Below are 17,092 nucleotides of genomic sequence, written 5' to 3'. Positions count from 1 at the left end.
CAACCCGTTTCGCCCTCATGTGGACGGGGCCTAAGATAGAATTTGTTGTTGTTCTTCCAGGGACACAAGGGGTAGGCTACCAATTACAAACGTGTCAAAGGAAATAATTTACTCAACATACAAACTTGACTTGAAGACTTAGAATATGTCTGTTTCAGTACATTTTGAATTAATTTCCTAACGCCAGTCACATCATGTTGAAATTTAAATTTGTATTTTGTTTAGGTGGGTTAAGCTAACAATATTATTTTTCCTCTTTATCTCATTTGATCATTATAAAACATGTGCCTTTAGCTGTTCACAACAAAATGCCACTGTGAAATGTGCAATTGTATTTAGTAAAAAGACATTAAGTAGAACTAAGAATTTCACATGATAAGGATTACAAGTATACAGTTTGTGTCCCATTCTGGAATGCTTCTCCAAATGCTAGACGCCTGATGAGGAGCACTCAGATGGGTTGTTAATTAATTCTTTGTTTGAGCTGACCAGCTGTTACCTCAGCTGCCGGGTGGGTGGTCTCAGACAGTCTGGCAGGTGAAGAAGCTGGATGTGGAGGTCCTGGGCTGCCCTGGTTACATGTGGTCTGCGGTTGAAGGCCCGTTGATTGTACTGTTAAATGTTCAGAACTGAAATTGGAGGCGCCTTATGGCAGTAAACATTTAACTGTCTGGCTAAAGCACTAGTGGACATTCCTGTCCTCAGTCAACGTGACGCGTCAAATGGTTTGTGACAGAATTATCTGAGAAGCCGTCATTGGAAACTGACGGGCACTTACTAACATACTTGGCAAAAAAACATTTTTGAAAACAGTAATGCAAGTGATAAAACAAGGAAATGCAACCAAAGCCATCAAATCTGCAGAATTTTCTATGCAAATCTATATTCATAAGACACAAACTCATGTCAAGAGGGCATCAACCTTTTTCCCACAGCATTGACCTTCCACAGCTAAGTAAAGAAAAGACCAACATACTGGATTCACCAACAGCACAGGAACACCTTTGGACTGCCTTATGCATCATGGGCCTCATTTACTGGGAGTCCACATCTGGGAGGACCTCTCCTGGACCACCAACACCTCAGCCCTAGTCAAGAAGGCTCACAAGCTCTTCTTCCTGAGGAAACTGGCAAAACGCCGCCTATCCTCCCAAGTGCTGGTGAACTTCTACCGTTGTACCATCGAGAGCATCCTCTCCACCTGCATCTCAGTCTGGTACGGTAACTGCACGGTCAAGGACCATAAATCACTGCAGAGGGCACAGAACATCATTAGAGACTCTTCCCACCCCAACCATGCACTGTTTATGCCCCTACGTGGCACCTGCTATGGGACATGCTACCGCAGCCTCCCGGATAGAACCAACAGGACCACGCACAGCTTCTTCCCTTCAGCAGTCAGACTGCTGTCAATGAACCCCACGCTGTCCCACACTGCCTAGTGTTGTTGTGTGCTGTGCTGAAGCGCATTCATCCTTGCACATTACTGTTGTATATACTGTATTCAGTGTATTTATTCTTAGCAGTGTATTTATTCTTATTTATACATTTTACATCTATTTACCTTTATTTGTATCATTTATTTTGTACAGACTGCTGATAGATGTGTATATAACTGACTGTTTGCACTCTGGTTAGACCCTCCTAATTTCTTTACACTGTTCCTCTTCATAAATCACAAGCAACTCAAAATGTGGTGCACCTTTGCAGGCCTCACTAAAGGTTGCCTATAAAAAGTCAGTGAAATGTCCATTATTAGTATACATGAATACCAAGTGCACAAAACTGTGCATGGCAAATACTGAAAGAAGTGCTGAAATTCTTGCGGATACTATAGATACTATGAAAGGCACATTATGGACATAGTGTGGCATGAGAAATGCGGTAAGATTTGGCAGATGTTGTTAACACTGCAGCCTCAGGAGTTTGGACTGTCACTGAGGGTAAAAGAAGTGGTCCAAAAGAAAGGTTGAGCCCAAAATACAGATAGTCTTGCATAAGCAGAGTGTTTATGTCATCGTATGGTGAAAAGGGGCACCAATACGCACCACCTTAGACAACAAACTGCTGCTATTGGAGAGTCCCTCCTGAGTCTATTAGTGAGGGAGGCAGAGGAGGACAATGATGTCCAAGATGATCAAGCTAATCTTATTTCAATTCCCTTGTTTGGAATCAGAATAAACCAAATGCATTCATTTTGTGTTTTCATATTTACGGGTATGTACAAAAACAATTGATACTGAATTAATTATGTTCTTTGTAAGAGCAGGGTCGGAGGTGCTGCAGCTGAGGAGCCGAGTGCACCCAGCCTGGTGTCTCCACTATTTGTTCGTTCAGCCCTCCAGCAGGGTCCGTGTCCTGACTGATGTGTTGCTGCAAATGCAAAGGAACACTATCGACTCCATCAATGAGGTTGCCAAGGATTTGAGAGAAATTTAAACTGACGCATCAAAATCCGACACTGGTGCACGACAACAGGGTGTGGCTCAAATATCTGGGAAAGGGCATCAGGATCGACCATCATCATCCACATTCTTCAACATTTGAGTATTGTAATTTCTCTGTTTCCTAAACAGCCAGTGACATATAGAGCCACTGTCATCATTCACATAAACACATCACAAAGCATGACAGTTCTCTCCCTCTCCTTTTACCATTTTAATTAAATCTCTAGCTGCAGCCATGCGTCAGAACATCTACATAAAAGGAATCAGAACACCCAGAACACAAAATCAGTCTTTATGCAGATGATATACTGCTGTTCCTGCAAACCCATCACTCTTCACTACAGGAGACTATTAAAGTGATTGATTTATATTGCAATACGTTTGACTGCTCTATTAACTGGAATAAATATTTTGTCCTTACATCACATAATAACAGCTGGGATGTGGCAGCCCAAAAAGCACCTAACCACACGTATTCAGTCTACCACTAAATTATTTATTCACAATGAAAACTCCAGAGTATATAGAATAATATTCAAATGCTATGTACGTATCCTGTTAGTGTTTACTTCCTGTCTGTCTTATTCTGCTGTTCCCTTTAAGCCCCTGTCACACTGTCCCGAAATTGACACCAGATGGATACACGATAAAGGAAATGTTCAAATTCGGCTCTGATCGTAACAACATCGGGCCATTCATGAGCCAAGCAACAGCCGAAGCAAGTACGATGCCTACAGAAGGCCACACGATTATGGCGCTATATTTGTGCCTCTACCCTGAGCACGCAATGAAACATGTTGAGCATAGAAAATGCTATTGAGCACGCACTTGAACATTTTTGAGCACAGAGAAATATATTTTCTCTCATAAAACTCCTGCTCCGTGCGCAAGCAGACCGCTGCACACGCTCTCTCTCCATCGCTCGACCTCTCCACCCTGTGCGCGCTCAGCTTTGCCTGCCTGCTCGCTCAAGTTGTCACAGCGTTACAAATGTGCCACAAAACCAACCAATCGGAGAACTCGAGAAGGTCAATTCTGATTGGCTGGTCCAGTAGCGAGAAGAGTTGCAACAGCGGAAGTCCAAAATGCTTGATCGTTACGTGGTTCAGAGAGACTCAGAAAGTTCCCGGAGGTTCGTGGCGGGCCATTTGAATCACGATTTGAATGCATTAATAACAGGATAGAAATGCAATTTTTGGTAATTAGTGGTCAATAAAGGTTTTGATTTGCAATATTTATACAACATATCGATATGTGTATGTAGTTACATCAATATGTTTTGTTTTTTTAAAAGTAAAATGTGCTAATATTTGAGGATTAAGATAAAATAAGAAGTACTTTATTGATACCAATTGGGGAAAGGTTTACGCTGCAGCAGCAAAAGACAAGGCATTGTACATTAGACAGTTAAAAGACTAGAAATAAACAATCGAAAATGTAAACATCTTAAATAGAAATAAAATAGCATTACAAAAAGTAGAAAATATACATAGATAGTGTGAACAGCTATCTTACCTGTTAACATATACATGTTAGGCTAACGTTGCCTTGGTTACAGAGCCTGTTGCTGTTGTTTATTGCTTTGAATTCTTTAAAACAAATATTATCTTCTTAAACCATTTGATACGGCCCTCGAGGTAATTTATAAACACAAGCAAAGGATTTAAGAAATCTAGACCGCAAAAGAATTAAACAAGAGAGTGCCTGTTTTTCCTGGCCAAGGTCAGGGTCCTTGAACACAACACGAGCCTAACGTGTCATCACGTGGTATACGTCTCGTCTGACAGGGGTGCAGTCCTGATGGAGAGCACCAGAACGCCGCTCCGGGACTTCCAAAAATGTCAGTACCCATAAGGAGCCGTACACATGCCGCAGTTTCTGCGTGGCTGTGTCTTTAGTTGAAAGCCCAGTGGTGATCTGTTCATCTGTCATACTGATCATACAGTCAATAACTTTGTTGTTATTAGCATCTGGTTAGCTAGCTATGCTAACGAATATAAGAAGCTTTTTCTACAACCAGTGAGGTAAAGGCACATCTTTATATGATCATTATAGTTATAACAAAATAAGAGAATAAAGTAAACAGGTATAAAATACTATATGATTAATAAACAAGAATACAGTTTGAACGGGGAGTGATTTGTAAAATATCCATAAAGAAAAATAAAATATGCTTCCAGTTCTGTTTCATATGGGTGTTGAGAGATGTATCCATAGATCTCCTAATGTTGCTCTCAAAGTGCACCAGATTGATGCTTTTAACTTCAACATTTAAAAAACAATCTTCCCGGGGGAGCATGCCCCCCAGACCCCCCTAGAGGAGGTTAGGTCCCCCCCACTTAAATCATGTCCACATGGATAGGAAACTAAATACATTTGCACACATCTTGTGTCCATATCTTTCTGTTTTGTTTTGTTAGTTTTTTTAAGCAGAGGTCAATAATTTGTACGGCCCTCGGAGGATGTTCTAAAAATTGAAATGGCCCTTGAGAGGAAAAAGGTTCCCCACTCCTGATTTAGAATGTATCCAGACTCAACGTAAGAGCTTGTGCCTCTTCGGGGGGTGCTAACATTTAAACATACACTTTATTCTTTACTTTTTCGTCTTTATATGTAGAAGATATGACTTACCTCCGTCATGTTGTTTCCATAACAACTTCCTGTCAACAGCGTAAACTCGCCTTCAAAATAAAAGCATCTAAATAAAACAGGAAGTTAACCTAAATTACATTTAAGACATACAACTGCAACGAAAGTAACAAAAACAATGTAATATCCTTTCAGTTTCACAGAACACAAATTGGGTTATTTACATAATATGTTTACATGATTTTGTTGTGTAATAAAACAACCAGAGAAGCGATCTGCAAGGAAACATTGCACACCGTGTCCTCATGCTCCTGTTTCACCTGCTTAATACAGGTATCATCACTGCTACTGATTTCGATAGAGCATTTGTGATTAATTGTGATTGAAGCTTTGGGAGTTACACATGCCTCTGCTCTGTAGAGTTGCTCAGGACTGACTGAGGAAGATGCTCTGAGGCTGGCCTTTTATATGTCCACGTTACCATTACAGCTACTCAAATTCGGCTGTCTTCGCCGACACCGTGGTCCCATCTCGATGTCATCGTACTATAATACGATGGCTACACTACGGCATTGCGAGGGCTTCACGTAGTCGTGTTGCCTTCCTAAGACAATCGGGCAGCTTCTTGTTTCCTTCCTATTGTCTTCGTGAGGCGAAAAATGCCCGATGGCACCGATGATCAGACGAAGATGACACGATTTGACAAGATGCCCTCACAAGTGCCTTACGAAGGGCAAAATGACACACGAATTCAACACGAAAATTAACCTTCGCAAGGTCCTTCTGCAATTGTTTGACATGCCAAAGATGTTGCCACCGCTCACAAAGTTGCTGCCGGAGCCTGAGAAACTCCACCGGCGGTCATACGATGGCTTAAGATGCCCTCACGAATCGCCCAATGTTGTTACGATCAGAGCCGAATTTGAACATTTCCTTTATCGTGTGTCCATCTAGTGCAGTGGTTCTCAACTGGTCAGGCCTCGGGACCCACTTTTTACTTGGTCAATACATCGCGACCCAACATTTTGAAGCACTCAAATCTATTCAACAAAAAATCGTGCTGTAATATATACGCTTTTGAGCATACAATATTAATAAAAGTGAAGTAGAGTGTATATATCCCTTATATCCCTTCACAGAACTAAAGTATGCTTTTAAAAAAGGTTTAATGAGATGATGGAATCAAAGCTGAACTATATAAAAAGGCACACATGCTGAAACCCAACCCAGCAGGGGGGTCTGGGGGGATTCTCCCCCAGGAGATTTTTAGAAATACTAACATAAACTACGCATTCTTCAAAATAAAAGTTTGACTTTTTCCCCAAAAAAAAAAAAAAAATTCCAAAAAAAATTTTCAACTTTTTTTTCTTCACTCACACATCCGCGACCCACTCGAAACGGGTCCGCGACCCACTTTTGGGTCGCGACCCACCAGTTGAGAACCACTGATCTAGTGTACATTTCGGGACAGTGTGACAGGGGCTTTAGTGTTTACTTCCTGTCTGTCTTCTTCTGCTGTTCCCTTTAGTGTTTACTTCCTGTCTGTCTTCTTCTGCTGTTCCCTTTAGTGTTTACTTCCTGTCTGACTTAATCTGGGTTGCGGTCGAATAGTCCATTTAGCTTAGGAACCTTCCTAACGGAGTGAAATTACCCGGAAGTCCCTCAGTGGCAGCCATGATAAGTGCCGTTCCAATTCTCTAAATGAAAGGAAAGGAGGTTTCAAACTTCCTTTATAACCTCCTTTAGCTTAGGAACCACTGGACCTCCCTAACCGAAAGGAGAGGAGAAAATGCTGCCCCACAATGCCTTGCAGCTGCAGCATTTGCCGTCACACAACAGTCGGCTGTTCACGGAAACAACCGATTATGAACGAGAAATTATATCATGAAAGTTACGGTGCTTATTAAGCTTTTTAAAACGTATGTGGTAACTTGCCAAAGTGCTTTGTTTTGAACGTTCATCAGTATTATAATCAAAAAGAGAAATATGAACGTTAGTTTTTACTGAAATGATCAAATAAAGTCAACATTTCACAGTCTTTACTGAGCTGTGTGGGGTTTGTTCAACTTTTAAAATATGTTTGAATGGTGATATACACAGTGATAGATGTTAAGGACTAACGTTTATAATAAATACATTTGTATTGATTTTAAGATCTTTTCATACAATCATACGTATTGGGATCATTTGTATTAATGTGGACCGGAGGGAGAGGGTGACGAGCATAAGTTTCACTTTCCTTTTTTATTTCAATTCCAACTTTGGTCATGAAGAATATGTTTCTCTGTTGTCCCCGTTCATAAAGCATAAAACAACAGCATCAGAGCACGGTGCAGAGTCTCTAGATGAGTTTACAGTAGTCCCTTGTTCTTATTAAACATCCATGTTGTAGTCCGCTGTATAGAAAACTGTAGTTTCCATAGTTTCCCCACAGCAGCAGGCGCACATTTATGACCTCCGCTGGCGCATCATAAACACGTTGGATAGTGAAAGTGCAGTCGATTCTCTAAAGTACCGCAGTCTCTTCTCCTAAGTCCTTTTGAATTCTCCTATCCACTATCCCTTAACCCCGTGACGTTTCACTCAGAGGTCAAGGAATAGACGATAGGGTTAGACGATAGGAGCTGATTTTTGGACTATTCGACCGCAACCCTGCTGTTTCCATTTAGTGTTTACTTCCTGTCTGTCTTCTTCTGCTGTTCCTTTAGTGTTCCCTCCTAGCCATCTTGAATCCAAAGTTTAGTGCTCTCCACAAAATTAATATCCAATAAGTACTCCATGGTGTTTTCTGATAGATGAAAACTGATATTTATTGGTCACAGCTAATGTTAAATTGACATGACTTCATTCTGAGGATTGATATGACAGCACATACTGTAGTTCCTCGATCAGAGCAATTGACAAAATGCTAACTCCTGTTTGGCTAGCATGTCCCATTAATAAGGTCTTTCAAAAATCTCATGATTTTCCTTTCCCTTAGTATTGTGGATGTCGTTAATTCAAAGCCAGATATCCTTGAAGTTTCAAACGTTTTCAAAGCAATTTGGCTCTGAATGTAAGTTGTCGATGTTTGTTGAGGGTCCTTGGTACATTTTTCAAGTGACAAAATCCAGCGTAAGTCCAAATGTTGTCTGTAGTGGAGGACAGGAGGCAGGGAAAGCAGGTCAATTACGATATTTTTGTCTTTCGCTAATTTTGACGCAAGATTTGTGATTATAACATTTCTGGAAATGTCAGTGTAAATTAAAGTATTTCAACTTTTGCAAATGATCATCTTCTTTATGTTTCGTATCAATATAACCAACAATTCTGTCATACATTCAACACATAATAATCAAGACTGGAAACAAAGGCTCAAACAGAGATTCAAATACAATGTCTACTTTGTGTTTATTCTGTGCACGTTGCTCTTTATTACGTCTTCCTGTGAAGGGATCACAGTTAAGAAAGAACATAGAAATGTTGGCTTGTTAGTTTCCTAAGAGAAAAAGAGAGTGCCATGATCGATAGGACAGCACAGTGAAACAACTACAACATGTCAGCTGTACAGAATTCTTAAAAAGCATCATGTTTAAAAATTGACAAAATATAAAATACATGTGTCATATTAAATATTTGTCCAAACTGAATAGGCAGTGTGTAGTAAGAAGGAGGGGAACTATATGAATTGTTTTCATATAAACACAGTTATGTTACAGCGTGCTTCCATAAATCAATATGCCAAGATATACACTAACAAGGTAAAAGTAATAGTTTGATAGATTATGATGGGTTACCGGCTACATTGGTTGTAAAAAAATATACAGTCCTGTTACAATGTTTCCAACATTGAGCTTCACATTTCTATTTAACATTTGACACTGATTCTCATAGTGAGTCGAATAGAACAACATATTTAAGGTTCAAAAGAAAAGTCTGTTTCAAGATTTTTAACAACCTCTCAGGAAGAAAAGAAAATATCCTCTCTGCCATCCACATTGATTTTTGTATGCAGATGATACATTATTTTACATCTCACATGCTTATCTCTTATCGCAATATCTCTGACTCTATTGAAAGACAATTACGTATGTTATATGTGTGAATTTTAACTTTTTTGTTCATGTACAAAGGTATCTGTTGAAAGACAGATCTTGCAGCTCTCTAAAAGACTGACTAAACCCTCTCTCACTGGAAAATCATGTTTTTAACATTGACACTTACATTTTGTTACCTAGTTTTAACCTTGAATCTTTTCAATTTTCCCCCAAATCTTTTTTGACTATCCTCAATGGCTATTCTGATGACTGTATGAACTTCCTGAGTTAAATGTACTTTGATATCATACAGCACTGTGAGTTAGTGGACAGCAGATTTAACTTGAGTGAGTCAAATCCACTATGGTCATTTTTAGAGCAACATATGCAACAAAATAAAAAAGCCCTCTCTAACCATAGTGGCTGATGTATATCATGGGTTATTGAAGATTTATTTATTTTATTTATTTATTCATTCATTTATTTAACAGGGACAGTGCACATTAATGAACATTTCTGTAAATGTGCCAGAGTTAGCCAAGAGGCTATTTTTCATCTGTAGTCCCTGGACAGATTTGAAAAGTCAACCAAGATGATGTTGAAAACTATGTTTTAGTCATCATTTTAAGCTGTTGAACATTCCTAACACAGACCAGGATCGGGTTCCACAAACTCCTAAAATATGGAAATGAGTCTAATGTTTTCATAACTGAAAATCATTTAAATAAACTGCAACTTGACTGGAATTATCCTTTCAAACTTGCTGTCTGTAACTGGTGTAATTAATGAGTGCAATTAAGCACATCAACCCTCCATAATGCATTGATGTGATAGATGCAATAATTGGAGTATTGCCTTAATGAGGTTTTAATTAAATAATAGGCGTTAAAGAGATGATTGAAAAGAGCGAGACGATCAAATCAAATTTTCAATGAGGGAAATATCATCCAGAGTGCTCGTCTCTTCACTTTTCAACGGCTTTTAACCAATCAAGCGGACGGTAAACTGTAATTACCCTCTGCCATGTTTGCATCCATTTGACTTCCCTCTCTGGATGACTACACACTGCCCATTTGGTAGAAAAGTAGAAATGTGAAACATATGCAGAAATATGCTGATGTCATGCTCAGTAGAAATGACTAATAATTAATGTGGTGACTGAAATGCTATAAATACAAAACCATGACGTTACATACAACTGCATTGAGTAGATCTAAAACACAAAAAGAGAAGAGAGGCGGGAATAAATAAAGTAAAGGTAATTTCAGTACTCTGTCTCCTCGGTCCTGATATAGACCCGCTCTAGTGACACAAGCACTATGACCACAACAAGAACAACTAAAACAATAAAAACGTGAAAAGACCACCCAACAAATCATCGACTTTAAATAAAGTGAAAGGAGGAATTGCCCCCGTGGTTTGATAAATTAATCCTTTTTTTTATTTTTACAGAAATTGAAAAAATATTTGTTCACATTGAGAGGGAAAATAAGATATTTACTGCACAGGAAATGACACCAAACTCAGGCCAACATTTACGAGGAACCCTTGAGTCCCAACGAGTACATTCCGAGAAAAATCACCCACAATCCCTTTGTCGATGCTGTTGGGGACACTATGTTAAAAAACACTTGACCTCGAAGTTATTGATAACCAATTCTGATGGTAAGAAAAGCTGTAGAAAAATAAAGTACCAGTAATCTCAAGATTAAAAGACCAAATGCCCTTGAAAACTTTCCTCCAGACAAATTGGAGAGGATAGAATCCACGAATGTTGTACTTAATTTAATTTTTTCTCTTTTAAAAAAGTTATTTTCTTTTTCATAAGTCCAGAGGTTGATTTTTAGTGGAACAAGATAGGATTGTGGGGAATACTGGGAGGTTCTTGGGGATATTCTGGCGACTCGGTATCCTTCAAGCCATACTCATGGAGGTTAAAGTTCATAGTTCAAATAGGAAACTGGTTCCCTCTGATGGGGTCTTGGGGTTCAGGTGGAAAGGCAGTGCAGTTGGGTGTGACGGCCAGTGGTGCAGCACTAAAATGGTGTGATGGAGACACAAGTAAGGGGGGGAGAAGGGGCAGCTGAGAGAACTGAGGTGTGGTTCAAGGAATGGCAGATGAAGAGAAATAGACATGGAGATAGGAAAGAAGAGAAAGACATTATCAGTGGGTTTCTCAGATCTCACCAGCAAAACAACATGTGCAGAAAGAAAGAAACAGCAACACACCCAAGGTGGGCAAGTCAGGTCAAAATAAAATGTTAAATATCAAGAAGAAATCGAGCAAGGTTTGTTGTTGAAATGGTACGATACGATTCGATGTTCTGATAAAATTATACTATAATAATATGCCAGATCAAGTCTGAAATTGTACAACTACAAAGGATGATAATGATGGTTGCAGTGAAGTCTGAAATATAATCAGGTACTTTTGTGACCCTCAAATACTAGCTGGGGTTTTGTAAAGTGCAAACAAATAAAAGCCATGAAAAAAAAAACGTGTACACTCTGCTATAATTGTTTATACGGTACTTTAAAGAGGCCCTATTCTGCTTTTTGTGGATCTCCCTTCCCTATAGTGTGTTCTATAGGTTTGTGTGTATGTCAATGGTCTGCAAAGGCTAAAATCCCTGTGTTCCCTCCAGAGGGAGTTTCTCTTCCATCGCCTAGCGCTCTAACACATTGTACGTGATAGACTAAGGGTAGGGACATCTCTAAGCGGTTGACCAATCACAACGGAGCAAGCCAGCTAACCAATCAAAGAAACTCCCACTTGAAGGGATTTTAGCCTTTGCAGACCATGTACATGCACCCAAACCTATTCAAAACACTACAGGAAAGGAAAAAACCCCAAAGACAGTTTTCCTACTTCTACTTTGGCAGATTTGCTCATCACCATGCCTTCCTGGCCTGTCAGACAGCAGACAGCACTGAGGGCTCTTGAACACGGCCCAAGCCTGGAATGGGGGGGTTGTGCTTACATGCCAGCCTGTCAACAGACTAAACGGCACCCGACCCCAGCCTGGACCCATTAAATCACATAAACAAGGTCACATTAAAGCCACATGGGCACCATTAATGTGAAACGTCATGCAGCCAGGGCACCTCGTTTCATCTTAAAACAACAAACTGTTACCACACAGATCTATTTAAAGAGTGGGGGTTCCTAAATGAGCGCTGCTGTTTTCAATGAATTTGCAAGTGTGTGTCTTCAGAGTGTGAAGCACAAAGACAGCAGCTCCTCACACACTCCCTGACGGGGCTGGCACTGAACTTCCACAACTCTGCCTTCAAGCTGCAGCTGGATCTCTATCAGTTCATTAAGATTTAAACATGAATGATACCGAGCAATCTGAATTTGATAGGTTGAACTATGAGAAAAACTTGAAATATAACCGTACAATTATGACACAATAATCTTTAGCACTAAGCATCAGGACCAGCAGCTCATGGCAGAGTAGGCGATAGATGAAAATATGAAATGACATCTTATTAAGCTGATTCTGCTGGTATTACAGCCAAATGCCAATCAAAAGTTTGAAATAAACTTCGTGGATCATGGAGGCTGAATCCTGTTTGCACTGTTATTGGCTAAGGGCAGATATGATTGGGCTCTCACAGGTTGTTGGACCTTTGTCATTGGGAGGGACTCACATTTTATAATGGCTGGAACATTTTCACAAATCAAAGTCCCCTTTCTGAAATTTGTAAAACGCTCAGGTAATCAGTTTGGGGCCGCATGAATTTAATCAGAATGGCGAACAATGTCATGCAGCGGTTGTCCCGTGCATACCGGTATTTTATTAGAAAATGTCATTTAGAAAAATCTTTTTTTGCACTGCTTGATCTATCTCTCATCTTTTCTAGACAAAAACACAACTCTTTAACATCCTAAAATCTACCCAATTACATTTAATATTATTGAACATTTGTAAAGCCTGTTTAGTAGTAACGTTTTTATTATGGGCCCAATTGGAACATTTATCTTACTACTCCAATCAGTACGGTACTTGGTATGGTGTTACAAGCCATTTGTTTGTGCCTTCTATATCAGATCAACTCTAGTAAAACCCAGATCAAAAAGAGACACCTCCATAAACTATATTTCTACGCCTCCTTTTAAAGACAAATGGAAATCAGGACAAGATCATTTGTACTATTTTTGTACCAATTTTTTGTATAATACTGTCCACATTATATACTATTTTCATTTAGTAAGGAAATATGATGTACGGATTATTTGCATTAGCAGAAAAGGATTTATAAGTGTCACCACTTCCATTCAAACCACAGAATGGATGGTAAAGGGTGGGTGTACTGCAGGTGGGTGTGTGGTTTGAACTCACCTTCCAAAGGATGAGTTTGTCTTACTCCGGGCTGATCTCTGTCTCCTGGTGAACTACCACTTTGGTAACAGACATGTCTGGGTGCTGCTCTTTAGCCTCCTTTATGGCCTGAGCCAGAGCCTGAGTGGTGATAAAGGACAGAACACAAAGTAGAAGATAAAAACACCATTAATGATTTACATTTCGACAATCTGATTAACTTGGACACAATTGCTTTATGAGGGAATTAAAGCCTTAATATAAATCCAGCTTCATATTTCAGCCATTGCAACACATAATGAAATGAGCTGCTTTTGCAAGAGCTTTGAGGAAAACGGCATTATTACAACATAATTCATTGTGAACAGTGAGCGTAAACCAATAATCATCTTCTCTCATCAGTTCCTCACCTTGTCATGATCAATTTCAGTGTCTCCAGTGATGACTATTCTCTTCTCAATGCGAGTCTCAGAGATCCCTCCTTTCACCGTCTACAGACACATGACACAGGCGCAAATATAAGCGAGGAAAAACATACGAAAACAAAATTCCATTATTATTACCCCTCCAAAATCTGGATGACAACACAATCTGCAGTGATAAGAAGGTCAGACACACATTGATGTCAGTAAGGGAGGTGTCCTTCTTTGATGGAGGTTAGAAATAAAGTGGATCCAGGGAGGAGGATGCAAAGAAACACAGATTTACAGTATGCAAGACATGCACACATTAAAAGTTTAAGCATGTATTATTTCTGAGTGTGAGAGTGCACATTTTTAGGTAAATCAGAATCAGAAATACTTTGATTATGCTCGGGCAAATTAGTTTTCGTGAAAGTTGTTCAAGATCATTAGAATAAAATATTACAGTGGACCTATCATGCTATTTTTAGGCAATAGCATAGGTCTCAGATATAGTGAGTGCTGATTTGGGGTATAAAGCTTTAAATGAGCTGAGCTCATGCGGGAGATTCTACCGGCAGCTACTGCGGTGATGAAACGCCATATCATGGATTATCAAGGATTGTTTCTGAAACAGTATGGAGCTCAAAGGCTTTCTCTCTTGCCGGTTATACCACAAGGTGAGTTCCTTTTTATTTCTTGCTTCTTCACACACATGCTCTGTGCAGTACAGGTTAGCTCTGAGTGTTAGCCATGCTAATGTAAACATGCACCGATCATATTACGTCCAAAACAGTCGGGCATTGTTTCTGATAGCAACTTTCTGATAGGGCCGTGGGTGTAAAGCCAGCCTACATTTCTGATATTACATCATATCGGACGCAAATCTGGATCAGCTCCGTTGTAGCCCCGTTTTTAGAGATTTGGGTACAGAGGAAAAGAGAGGGTTTTATTTTCTGATGCTGCGTGAGTTCCCTGACACACCGGGGACACATGTTTATGTATAAAAGACATCAAAAAGTGCATTTTGCATGATAGGTCCCCTTTAAATCGAACATTAGAAGTAAGAATGTGCAATAAAAAGATAAAATATAATACATTAAAGTAAAATGTCCACTACAATAAAATAATGGAGTGTAGTTTACTTTGATTCACGAAAATGAAACCATATATGTTTAGATTGGAAACCAATTCAGTGTGCCACAAGGTATATTCTCCTGGTAAAATAAAGGCTCTACATAGAAAGGAAGTGCAATATGCAGCCACAACAGGAAGAAAGGTAGTGCTTTTGTTGTCCTCTGTAGTTATTGTGGGCTATCCCCAGTTAACAACGAGTATCAATTTAAGTTCTTAGTAAATATTATTTCGGGGAAAATGGTTTACTGTGCAGTGTTGCCCACTCTTTTCCAAAATAAAAGTAGCTAAATTAAGCTCCAATAGATGCTACACGTCTTTAAATGATGTCATATGCTTATTTGCCTATTGGTGAAATATAGCATAAGTGAATGGGTTGATTTTGCTGCAGCAAGGGAGAGCCTGCCAAGTAAAAGCAAGAGCGCATTCTGTTGGCAGAAAAGTGGACTGACTAACAAACCCTAACCCTAAGCAGGTTCTGAATCAGTCATCTTTGTTGTCTTTTGAAACATGAACAGTAATAGCACTTTGAAGAGCTAGAGAGGGAATAGTTGCCTTGAATATTCTCCAAAGTCGTCATTTTAGATATTAATCAACACATTTTTAATTACGTCATTTATATAATGCATATTGAAACATTTCTATGTTCATGTAGTATCGACCGGTGGTAAAGGGGATCCGAGCAAACCTCTTTATGGTAATGATATATTTTAGACCGGACACACTATGGGCATCAATAATGACGACTACATTTAATTCACTAACTCTTGCTTTGGTGGATGTAAACAAGAGGTACAATGTTGCCATGGGTTGAGTGTTACAGTGTTGGCAACAACTTGAGCCTACATTTGTTTACATTTTGGCAACATTGGTACCATTGAAATGACTCTGAATTAGCAGTTCATCTTTGCATTGCACCTATGGATAAACATACTGGATTACTTCCATTTCAAGTGTTATGACTGTCAAGTCATTTCTGACATTTTCTTTACTATGATTATTAAGAAGCTGTATTGCCATACTACTTTGTGTTCATATTTGTGTGAGTTCTGACTCAGAGGATGGAGTGAGCTTGGATGCTTGAGGTGTAAATGAACCTGAATGGCCTCAATGAGCTTCTACTGCTGCTGCACCAGTTAACTGTGTTGCCTTCTAATCTAGCAACGTTGTGTTTATATCACATGACTGGGTTTGTCTGTCCAGAAATAAAGCCAAATGTGTATCTTCTACTGTACATTTCCAAATGATCCTAATTAATAAAATTCATACTGTAACAATAAGTTATTTTGTTGATAATTAACAGCCATTCAATAACTGTAGTTCTGGTTCAAATGTAATACTTTAAAAATAAAATAAATATAGCTAAAATAAAATGTTGTTTCTCTCTTCACTGTAGAAAACAGTAAAACCAAAGGGACGCTGGTTCAAGGACCAAAATAGTGAGGACTGGAAGCTGGACAGTTGCCAGTTCGCCAGTTTGCTGTGGATTCCTTGAGCAAGGCACTAAAACCCCCACTTGCTCCCTGGCACTGGAACACTGGCAGCCTTTTCGCTCTTAAACTTCTCTTTTAGTGCATGTCTATAGGTTCTGTATATGTATGTGTGTCATTGTAAAATAACACCTGAGTGAACTGAAACTGAATTTCCCCTCTGGGATTGATGAAGTGATCTTTATCTTAATCATGTTCATGTTTCTGATGATGATGAAAAGACGTGGCGGGACAAATACAGTCACTCCCCAACAGCTGCTTAACCCTCCTGTCGTGTTCAGGTCAAACAAATGTACTTCTTTGATCCATCATAAATACTGTGTTTTACATTTGATTGCCTCAAGGCCTTATGATATCCTCCACAGTAAGCATTTGAATCACCAATTTCATTGAATATTGAGTGGTTTAGTCAACGTAAATTATGTTTATCCATCAGATAGTAAACACGCACAAATCATTAACCATGCTAATTTTGGAATACATTTTCAGCGTATTCTTTGTATATTCACTGCAATTATTCATGTAAACCAGCAGTCTGATACATTCTGTAAAGCTTAAAGGGGTTTTAAATAACATTTGGTGATGACTGATGGTTTTTGTGTTATCTAAGAGCAGTTAAAACAGACCGCTCAAATTTGACTGGAGAAACCAAAATAAGGGGGGAGAAACGAACCCGACAGGAGCAGTTAG

General features: G+C 39.3%; 1 protein-coding gene across 4 annotated transcripts in view; it reads right to left on the bottom strand.

Moving 5' to 3' along the window:
- Positions 1-8,419: 8,419 nt before the first annotated feature.
- epb41a (erythrocyte membrane protein band 4.1a) overlaps positions 8,420-17,092 on the bottom strand; it is a 98,921-nt gene continuing 90,248 nt past the window's right edge. For all 4 annotated transcript variants that reach the window (XM_034126260.1, XM_034126259.1, XM_034126262.1 and 1 more), the window contains 3 exons: positions 13,788-13,868; positions 13,399-13,518; positions 8,420-11,144 (listed from right to left, as the gene is read on the bottom strand). In XM_034126260.1, coding sequence (XP_033982151.1) covers positions 13,420-13,518; positions 13,788-13,868 — 180 coding nt within the window. In that variant the 3' untranslated portion in view covers positions 8,420-11,144; positions 13,399-13,419. The remainder of the gene's footprint in view (positions 11,145-13,398; positions 13,519-13,787; positions 13,869-17,092) is intronic.

This window comes from Trematomus bernacchii, unplaced genomic scaffold (assembly GCF_902827165.1).
Source record: "Trematomus bernacchii unplaced genomic scaffold, fTreBer1.1, whole genome shotgun sequence".
In the NCBI taxonomy this organism is placed as follows: Eukaryota; Metazoa; Chordata; class Actinopteri; order Perciformes; family Nototheniidae; genus Trematomus; species Trematomus bernacchii.
Note: the sequence above shows the minus strand (reverse complement) of the source record. Positions and strands in the feature narration are given on the sequence as shown.